Source organism: Cinclus cinclus, unplaced genomic scaffold, assembly GCF_963662255.1.
Source record: "Cinclus cinclus unplaced genomic scaffold, bCinCin1.1 SCAFFOLD_240, whole genome shotgun sequence".
Taxonomy (NCBI): domain Eukaryota; kingdom Metazoa; phylum Chordata; class Aves; order Passeriformes; family Cinclidae; genus Cinclus; species Cinclus cinclus.
In genome coordinates, this window is record NW_026912063.1 from 91 (window position 1) to 10480 (window position 10390).

The 10390-nt window shown below is 65.8% G+C and overlaps 2 protein-coding genes across 2 annotated transcripts; one reads left to right on the forward strand and one right to left on the reverse strand.

Moving 5' to 3' along the window:
• Nucleotides 1-714: 714 nt before the first annotated feature.
• On the reverse strand, nt 715-5545 carry COPZ1 (COPI coat complex subunit zeta 1; the record flags this gene model as incomplete). Its single annotated transcript, XM_062514177.1, has 7 exons — nt 5505-5545; nt 4280-4348; nt 3465-3546; nt 3300-3391; nt 2059-2114; nt 1400-1477; nt 715-776 (listed from the first exon to the last, which is right to left on the reverse strand). Coding segments are annotated over exons 1-7 (457 nt in total), but the record flags the coding sequence as incomplete, so codon positions are not given.
• Nucleotides 5546-7628: 2083 nt separating this feature from the next.
• NFE2 (nuclear factor, erythroid 2) lies at nt 7629-10360 on the forward strand. Its single transcript, XM_062514171.1, has 3 exons — nt 7629-7649; nt 7978-8088; nt 8325-10360. Exons 1-3 carry the CDS (start codon nt 7635-7637, stop codon nt 9579-9581), a joined length of 1383 nt encoding a protein of 460 aa, XP_062370155.1. The 5' UTR covers nt 7629-7634; the 3' UTR covers nt 9582-10360.
• Nucleotides 10361-10390: the final 30 nt, after the last annotated feature.

Below are 10390 nucleotides of genomic sequence, written 5' to 3' on the forward strand. Positions count from 1 at the left end.
AGATCCCCCACAACTGCTGAGACCCCCCCAAAAATCCCCAAACCCCCCCCAAAAAACCACCAAAGCCCCCCAAAAAACCCGAAGCCCCCCAAACAACCCCAAAGTCCCCCAAAAAACCCCAAACCCCCCCAAAAAACCCCCAAACCCCCCAAAAAAAACCCCAAAGCCCCCTCCAAAAATCCCCAAAGCCCCCCAAAAATCCCCAAATCCCCCAAAAATCCCAAACCCCCCCAAAAAAACCCCAACCCCCCCAGAAATCCCCAAGCCCCCCCCAAAAATCCCCAAAGCCCCCCCCAGAAATCCCCAAACCCCCCCAAAAATCCCCAAAGCCCCCCCCAGAAATCCCCAAACCCCCCCAAAAATCCCCAAAGTCCCCCCAAAAATCCCCAAACCCCCCCAGAAATCCCCAAACCCCCCCAAAAATCCCCAAAGCCCCCCCCAAAAAACCCCAAAGCCCTCCCAGAAATCCCCAAAGCCCCCCCCAAAAAACCCCAAAGCCCCCCCAGAAATCCCCAAACCCCCCCAAAAATCCCCAAAGTCCCCCCAAAAATCCCCAAACCCCCCCAAAAATCCCCAAAACCCCCCCAAAAAAACCCCAAAGCCCCCCCCAAAAAACCCCAAAGCCCTCCCAGAAATCCCCAAACCCCCCCAAAAATCCCCAAAGCCCCCCAGAAATCCCCAAACCCCCCCAGAAATCCCCAAACCCCCCCAGACCCCCCCGTACCCTCACGGCCACGCGGTGCACGACTTGCTGGGGGTCGCTCTCCAGGATGACCCTGGGGGGACAAAGGGACCCCTGAGCACCGGGGGTGGCACGGGGGGTGACAGGGACTGGGGAGGGGGTGACAGGGACTGGGGAGGGGGGTGACAGGGACTGGGGAGGGGGTGACAGCCCCCAGAGGAGGTGACAGCCCCCCCAGGGGAGGTGACAGCCCCCCCCCAAAGGAGGTGACAGCCCCCCCCCAAAGGAGGTGACAGCCCCCCCCCAAGGAGGTGACAGCCCCCCCAAAGGAGGTGACAGCCCCCCCAGAGGAGGTGACAGAGCCCCCAGGGGAGGTGACAGAGCCCCCCCAGGGGAGGTGACAGCCCCCCCAGGGGAGGTGACAGCCCCCCCAGGGGAGGTGACAGCCCCCCCAGGGGAGGTGACAGAGCCCCCAAAGGAGGTGACAGCCCCCCCAGGGGAGGTGACAGCCCCCCCCCAGGGGAGGTGACAGCCCCCCCAAAGGAGGTGACAGCCCCCCCAGAGGAGGTGACAGCCCCCCCCAAAGGAGGTGACAGCCCCCCCAAAGGAGGTGACAGCCCCCCCAGAGGAGGTGACAGCCCCCCCCAAAGGAGGTGACAGCCCCCCCAAAGGAGGTGACAGCCCCCCCAGAGGAGGTGACAGCCCCCCCAGGCCCACCCTCCATCCACGATCTCATCCACAGCCAGGAACAGCCCCTCCATGTTGTCCAGCAGCGCCCGGCGCTCCACGTTCTTCCTGGGGGGGGAGGGGACAGGGCTGGGATGGGACCCCCACCTGGGGACACCTGGGGACACCCCAGGACGTCCCCTAACAAGGGAACCCCCCCCCCCCCACTCCGGGCTCCCCCAAACCCAAGACTTTTGGGGACACCAAAACCCCCAGGTGTCCCCAGGACCCTCATGTGTCTCCAGGTGTCCCCAGTTATTCCCCCCAGGTGTCCCCACGTGTCTCCAGGTGCCCCCCAGGTGTCTCCAGGTGTCCCTCAGACCCCCCAGGTGTCCCCAGTTATCCCCCCAGGTGTCCCGACGTGTCTCCAGGTGCCCCCCAGGTGTCTCCAGGTGTCCCTCAGGTGCCCCCCAGGTGTCCCCAGTTATCCCCCCAGGTGCCCCCCAGGTGTCCCCAGGACCCCCAAGTGTCCCCAGTTATCCCCCCAGGTGTCCCCAGGTCTCCCTCAGGTGCCCCCCAGGTGTCTCCAGGTGTCCCTCAGACCCCCCAGGTGTCTCCAGGACCCCCCAAAGTGTCTCCAGGTGTCCCCCACATGTCCCCAGGTGTCCCCCAGGTGTCCCCCAGGTGTCCCCCAGGTGTCCACCCCGTACCTCAGCATTTGGCTCAGGGAGTCGAACAGGCAGTTGAGCACGGCCGTGAGCATCAGCTGGGGACACACAGGGGACATTGGGGACATTGGGGACACACGGGGGACATTGGGGACATTGGGGACACACGGGGGACATTGGGGACACAGGACACACAGAGGGACACAGGGGACGTTGGGGACACACAGAGGGACACAGGGGACACACAGGGGACATTGGGGACACACAGGACACACAGGCAGTGTCCCCCCTGCCACCCTCCTCTGCCCTGCCACCACCCCTGGGTGTCCCCGCAGTGTCCCCGTGCGACCCCTGTGTCCCCACGTCCCCCACGATGTCCCCACATCTCCCCAGGTCCCTCCATGTCCCCATTGCCTCATACTCCCAGTGTCCCCTCACTGTCCCCATGTCCCCGCGGTGTCCCCATGTCCCCTCACTGTCCCCCTGTCCCCTCCGTGTCCCCCTGTCCCCACGGTGTCCCCCTGTCCCCTCACTGTCCCCATGTCCCCACGGTGTCCCCCTGTCCCCTCACTGTCCCCATGTCCCCTCAGTGTCCCCCTGTCCCCTCACTGTCCCCCTGTCCCCTCACTGTCCCCCTGTCCCCGCGGTGTCCCCATGTCCCCTCACTGTCCCCATGTCCCCTCACTGCCCCCATGTCCCCTCGGTGTCCCCCTGTCCCCTCACTGCCCCCATGTCCCCTCACTGTCCCCCTGTCCCCGCGGTGTCCCCATGTCCCCTCACTGTCCCCATGTCCCCTCACTGTCCCCATGTCCCCGCGGTGTCCCCATGTCCCCTCACTGTCCCCATGTCCCCGCGGTGTCCCCCTGTCCCCTCACTGTCCCCATGTCCCCGCGGTGTCCCCCTGTCCCCTCACTGTCCCCCTGTCCCCTCACTGTCCCCCTGTCCGCTCACTGTCCCCCTGTCCCCGCGGTGTCCCCATGTCCCCTCACTGTCCCCATGTCCCCTCACTGTCCCCATGTCCCCGCGGTGTCCCCATGTCCCCTCACTGTCCCCCTGTCCCCTCACTGTCCCCCTGTCCCCTCACTGTCCCCCTGTCCCCGCGGTGTCCCCATGTCCCCTCACTGTCCCCCTGTCCCCTCACTGTCCCCATGTCCCCTCACTGTCCCCATGTCCCCGCGGTGTCCCCATGTCCCCTCACTGTCCCCATGTCCCCTCAGTGTCCCCCTGTCCCCGCGGTGTCCCCCTGTCCCCTCACTGTCCCCCTGTCCCCGCGGTGTCCCCACCTCGTTCTGGTGGGCGCTGCCGATGACGTAGCAGTAGAGGTCGATGTTGCCCTTGTAGACCACGGTGAGCCCGTCCAGCAGCGCGATCTCACCTGCACGGCCACACCTGTCCCCAGTGTCCCCAGGGTCCCCAGCGTCCCCCCGTGCCACCCCCGTGTCACTCACTGTCACTGCGGTGCGTCTTGCTGAAGATGTTCTTCTCGAAGGCGCGCTGCTCCTTCACGCTGGGGTACGTGTCATCATAGTACTGGGACACGGGGACAGCGTTGGGGACAGCGGGGACAGCGGGGACAGCGGGGACAGCAGGGACATCAGGGGCATTGGGGACTTTGGCGACAGGAACATCAGCCACCCCTTGACACTTGGGCCACCTACCCGGTCCCTTCCCCAAAGCCACGTCCCCCCGCAGGCCAGTGTCCCCTCCATGTCCCCTCCGTGTCCCCTCTGTGTCCCCTGCTGTCCCCTCCATGTCCCCTCCGTGTCCCCTGCTGTCCCCTCTGTGTCCCCTCCATGTCCCCTGCTGTCCCCTCTGTGTCCCCTCTGTGTCCCCTGCTGTCCCCTCTGTGTCCCCTCTGTGTCCCCTGCTGTCCCCTCCGTGTCCCCTCCGTGTCCCCTCCGTGTCCCCTGCTGTCCCCTCTGTGTCCCCTCCGTGTCCCCTCCGTGTCCCCTCCGTGTCCCCTGCTGTCCCCTCTGTGTCCCCTCTGTGTCCCCTCCGTGTCCCCTCCGTGTCCCCTGCTGTCCCCTCTGTGTCCCCTCCGTGTCCCCTCTGTGTCCCCTGCTGTCCCCTCTGTGTCCCCTCCGTGTCCCCTGCTGTCCCCTCCGTGTCCCCTGCTGTCCCCTCTGTGTCCCCTCCGTGTCCCCTCCGTGTCCCCTCTGTGTCCCCTCCGTGTCCCCTGCTGTCCCCTCCGTGTCCCCTGCTGTCCCTTCCATGTCCCCTCCGTGTCCCCTGCTGTCCCCTCCGTGTCCCCTGCTGTCCCCACCTTGGCGAAGAGCCGCTCGCCATCGTTGTCCAGGATGATGATGGCCTTGACCGTGTACAGGGACGGCTCCTGCGGGGACAGGGACACCGATGCCACCGCCCCCCACAGGGACAGGGACGGTGACAGCGCCACCATCACCCCCAGCCTGGGGACACTGGCACTGCCACCCCCACAGGGACAGGGACACCTCGTGTCACCCAGCACGAGGGAGGCTGTGCCAGGGGTGACAGCAGCTGCTGTCACCGTGTCACCGTGTCCCCGTGTCACTGTCCCCATGTCCCCGTCCCCAAAACCCTGTCCCTGTCCCCGTGTCCCTGTCCCGTCGCTCCGGGCCCCCGGGACCAAGTTCTGTGATGCACTGACTGCCCAGAGCCACAGCCGGAGTGTAGGACAGAACCTCGGCCCGGGGACCCTCCGGCCACCAAGGCCACCCAGGGCCACCAAGGCCACCAATGGCCACCACAGGCCACCGGTGACAACCACTGGCCACCAATGACAACCACTGGCCACCAATGGCCACCACTGGCCACCGGTGACAACCACTGGCCACCAATGACAACCACTGGCCACCAATGGCCACCACTGGCCACCCAGGACACCGCTGCTGGCCCAGGCCCGCCCCCCCCCGGGACTGCCACCCCCAGTGACCCCAGTGCTGGCACTGTCCCCCCCAGTGTCCCCAACTCACCCCCACTGTCCCCACACTGGGACCCCAGTTCAGCCCCGACTCCTCCCCAGTTACCCCCAGTTTCCCCCCCCAGTTTCCCCCCTCATTCTCCCTCCCAGTTTCCCCAGTTTCCTCCCTCACTCTCCCTCCCAGTTTCCCCAGTTTCCTCCCTCACTCTCCTTCCCAGTTTCCCCAGTTTCCTCCCTCACTCTCCCTCCCAGTTTCCCCAGTTTCCTCCCTCACTCTCCTTCCCAGTTTCCCCAGTTTCCCCCCTCATTCTCCCTCCCAGTTTCCCCAGTTTCCTCCCTCACTCTCCTTCCCAGTTTCCCCAGTTTCCCCCCTCATTCTCCCTCCCAGTTTCCCCAGTTTCCTCCCTCACTCTCCTTCCCAGTTTCCCCAGTTTTCCCCCCTTACTCCCTCCCAATTCCCCCCCAACCCCTTCCCCACTGCCCCCCCCACCCCCCCGGCTGTGGCGCGGCCCCTCTGCTCCCGCTCCTCCCCAGTTCCCCCTCCATTTTCCCCCAGTTCCGCCATCCCCCTCTCCCCCTTCAGCCCTACCAGCACCAGCGCCTCCATTTTGCCTCCGCCGCTGCCGACGTGGAGCCGGAAGAGCGCTCGCCGCTGATTGGCTACTCAGATGCCAATCACCCCGCTTGACCCCGCCCTCCAAGACTGATTGGTCTAGCTCTGCCCAAATTCCGCCAATCGCTGCGCGATCCCGCGCGGTGGACGGGCCAATTTTTCCCGCTCTTCTCTGAACGGCTGTGATTGGAAAATCCTCCTGTCCATCATCCCTGCATGGCACTCCCGGAAGCAGAGGGGGCGGTGCAGTTGCCATAGTGTTCGGAGAAGCGCTGACGTCACCCCTTTGTCAGACACGGGCTATGATTGGCTGCCTCGGTGAGCACGTGACCGGAAGCTGTGACCTTTCTTTAGTTGGTCACGCCCCTCGTGTGGCCACGCCCCTGTGGGCGGGGGCCGCACGTGACCTTTGGTCACTTGGAGTCGTGGGGGGACATTGGGGACAATTGGGGACATTGAGGACATTGAGGGACCAGGGGGATTGGGGTCATGGAGGGGACATTGGGGACACTGGGGACATGGAGGGGACATTGGGGTCATGGAGGGGACATTGGGGACATGGAGGGGACACTGGGGACAATTGGATCCCTGGGGACATTGAGGGACCAGGGGGATTGGGGTCATGGAGGGGACATTGGGGACACTGGGGACATGGAGGGGACATTGGGGACAATTGGATCCCTGGGGACATTGAAGGACCAGGGGGATTGGGGTCATGGAGAGGACATTGGGGACATTGGGGACAATCGGATCACTGGAGACATTTGGGGACATTGAGGGACTGGGGGGATTGGGGTCATGGAGGGGACACTGGGGACAATTGGGACATTGGGGACCTTAGGGAAACTGGGGATATTTGGGACACTGGGGACGCGGAGGGGACACTGGGGACCTTGGGGACACATAGGGACACCAGAACCCCATGAGGCCTCAGCGCCAGGGGCTGGTTGACAAGGGCGAGGGGACAGGGACGGCGCCACCAGAGAGGTGACAATGCCACCAAGGGGGGTGACAGGGCCACCCGGATGCCCTGGGCCCTGCTGATAGCGCCTGGCAGGAGGTGCCACCCCCCCGTTGTCCCCGCTGTCCCCAAGGGCCCCTCGAGGGGAAACCGCCGCTGGCTTCCGTCCCCCGGGGCACTGGGGGGGACAGGGAGGGTCCCCGTCACTGCCACCAGCCCCGTGTCCCCTGCTGTGTCCCCATGTCCGCCCTCCTCCTGTCCCTGTGTCCCCATCCCTGTCTCCTGGTTTTGTCCCCGTGTCCCCATTCCTGTCCCCGTGTCCCCATTCCTGCCCCTGTGTCCCTTTTCTGTGTCCCCATTCCTGTCCCCACGTCCCCCTTTGGTGTCCCCACGTCCCCCTTTGGTGTCCCCCACTCGTGTCCCCTCCTCCCCCTTGTCCCCTCCTGCCACATCCCCCCCTCAGTTCCTGTCCCCTCCCTCCTCCCCCGTTGTCCCCAGGGTGTCCCCGGGGCGGGCACAGCGGGGGTGGCACTGCGGGGCCGTGTCCCTGTCCCCTGTCCCCTGTCCCTGTCTGGGTCTGTCCCGTGTCCCCAGGTGGGTCCTGGCTCAGGAGGGGCCGGGGGAGGTGACAGGGACAGGGTGGTGGCACCTGGGGAGACGACACGTGTGACACGAGGGTGGCACTGGGGATGGCACCAATGGCTGCGGGGGGGGGACACAGGGGGACACGGAGGGGACACGAGGACAGAGGGGGACACGGAGGGGACACAGAGGGGACAATGGGGGACACAGAGAGGACAAGGGGGTGACAAGAAGTGACAAGGGGGGTGACAAGGAGGGGTGACAAGAAGTGACAAGGGGGTGCCCCCCCGGCCCGGGCGGGTCCCGTCCGTTGCTCCTTGGGCAACTCCAGGGTTGGGCAATGGGGGTGGGGCCGGGGGACACGGGGGTGTCCCCAGGGGTCAGGGGGTGTCCCCAGGGGGTGTCCCCAGGGGGTGTCCCCAGGGGTCAGGGGGTGTCCCCAGGGGGTGTCCCCAGGGGTCAGGGGGTGTCCCCAGGGGGTGTCCCCAGGGGTCAGGGGGTGTCACCCCCCCCCCCGGGCGCTCCATAACCCCGATCTGGGGCTGCAGGAGGAGGTGGCGGCCATGGGGGACCCCCAGGTGAGGGGGCTGGGGGGGGTAGGGGTGGGATTTGGGGGGGGGGGACTTGGAGTGATTTTAGGGGGGATTTGGGGGAATTTTAGGGGTGGGATTTTGGGGTGGTTTTGGGGGTGGTTTAGGAGTGGGATTTGGGAGATTTGAGGGTGCTTCAGGGGTGGGATTTGGGGGATTTCAGGGGGATTTTGGGGTTGTTTGAGGGGTGGGATTTGGGGGATTTCGGGGTTGTTTCAGGGGTGGGATTTGGGGGATTTTGGGGTGGTTTTGGGGCTGTTTCAGGGGTGGGATTTTGGAGGGCTGGCAAAGGGGCGTGACCAAAACAATTTCCCAGCCAATCAGCGGGTTCGGTTGGGGGCGTGGTCCGGCTCAAGCCCCGCCCCCTGGCGGTGCGGGCGAGGCGGAAGTCACGTGGCAGGACCTGCTGTCACTCAAGGAGCTGCAGGTGGGACACGCCCCCTCCTCAGACCACGCCCATTTGGCCACGCCCCCTACAGGCTCTTACCGCCCCCTGGCGGCCGCTGCCCATCCCTCCTCCATCCCCAGGACCCCCCAAAATCCTCACGGGACCCCCATTGCACCCCCCTTATGTGAACCCCTCCCCTGTCCCCTTTTGTCCCCTTATGGACCCCACTGTGTCCCCAGGACCCCCCGTGACCTCTGTGACCCCTCTGTCCCCAGGGCCTGGAGCTGCGGCCGGACCCCTCTGCTGCCCCCTCCTCATTTTACCCTCCCCCTTGTCCCTTTTCCCATTTTCCTACTTTTCCCCCTCCTTTTCCGCCTCCCTTCCCGCCAGCCGCGCACGGTGGTGACAGCAACAGCGACAACGCGGGTGATAACTCGGGTGACACCGCGGGTGACACCGCGGGTGACAACGCGGGTGACAACGCGGGTGACAACGCGGGTGACAACGCGGGTGACCGCAGTGGCCGCGAGCGGTGGCGGGCGCTGCCCTTGGCACCCGAGGCCATCGTCACCCTGCCCGTGGAGGACCTCAAGGCCATCCTGGGCCGCGCGGGGACATCGGGGGCGCAGCTGGCGCTGGCCAGGGACATCCGGCGGCGCGGTCGGAACAAGGTGGCGGCTCAGAGGTGTCGCCGCCGCCGCCTCGAGGCCATGGCGGGGCTCAGGGCTGAGCTCGCCCGCCTGGGCCGGGAGCGGGAGCGGCTGCTGCGGGCGCGGGGACACGCGGAGAGAGCGCTGGGGACACTGAGAAGGGACCTGGAGCGCGTCACGCGGCAGCTGCTGGGGGGACTCGGGGACGGGGACCTCGGTGCTGTCACATCCCAGGTGCTGGGGGCTCTTGGGGACAGGGACACGTGTGAGGACCCGGCCCAGGTCACACATCAGGTCCCGGGTGCGCTTGGGGACATGGTCGGCGTCACCTCCCAGGGCCTGGGGACACTGGGGGATGGGACCCCACTTGTCACCTCCCAGCTGCTGGGGGCTCTCAGGGGTGAGGATGGGACCCCACGTGTCACCCAGCAGGTGTTGGGGACACTCATGGACAGGGATGGGACCCCACGTGTCACCCAGGAGGTGTTGGGGACACTCATGGACAGGGATGGGACCCCAGGTGTCACCCAGGAGGTGTTGGGGACACTCATGGACAGGGATGGGACCCCAGGTGTCACCCAGCAGGTGTTGGGGACACTCATGGACAGGGATGGGACCCCACGTGTCACCCAGGAGGTGTTGGGGACACTCATGGACAGGGATGGGACCCCAGGTGTCACCCAGGAGGTGTTGGGGACACTCATGGACAGGGATGGGACCCCAGGTGTCACCCAGGAGGTGTTGGGGACACTCATGGACAGGGATGGGACCCCAGGTGTCACCCAGCAGGTGTTGGGGACACTCATGGACAGGGATGGGACCCCTGTGTCCCCTGAGAGCTTTGGGGGCTGGGGTGGCCCCTGTGCCCATGGCCCCCTGTGACACTGGGGACAGCCCTGTCACTGCCACCCCTGTCACTGCACAATAAACCTGCTCCAAGGCACCTCTGTGTCTCCGTCACCCTGGGGTGACACATTCCTGCCACCTCCTCCTGCTGCTGTGTCCCCAGGGTGAGGAGGTGCCACCTCCCTGAGCCCCAGTGGTGACACCTCCCTGTTTGGTGTCACATTCCTGCTGGCCTTGTCCCTTCCAGGTCACAGATGACCTTTGCTGCTTCTGGGGTCCCCAAATCCGTGTCCCCCACCCTCCTGTCCCCGTCCCCTCCATGGCAGCTCCATCCCTGTCCCTGTCCCCTCCATCCACCCTCATCCTGTCCCCGCTGTGGCCCTGTCCCCTCCATGGTTTTGTCCCCATCCCTGTCCTTGTCCTCTCCATCCCTGTCCCCTCTGTGGCATTCTGTCCCTGTCCCCTCACTGTCCCTGTCCCCACGGTGTCCCCATCTACATCCCTGTCCCTTCCATGGCCATTCTGTCCTCGGTGTCCCTGTCCCCTCTCTGGCCATTCTGTCCCTGTCCCCACAGTGTCCCCTCGGTGTCCCTGTCCCCTCTCTGGCCATTCTGTCCCTGTCCCCACAGTGTCCCCTCGGTGTCCCTGTCCCCTCTCTGGCCATTCTGTCCCTGTCCCCACAGTGTCCCCTCGGTGTCCCTGTCCCCTCTCTGGCCATTCTGTCCCTGTCCCCACAGTGTCCCCTCGGTTGTCCCTGTCCCCTCCCTCCCTCCCGCGCTGTCCCCACACACGGCAGGGACACAGGTACAAAAATACCCTTTTATTGAGGGCACCGGGGGGGTCCC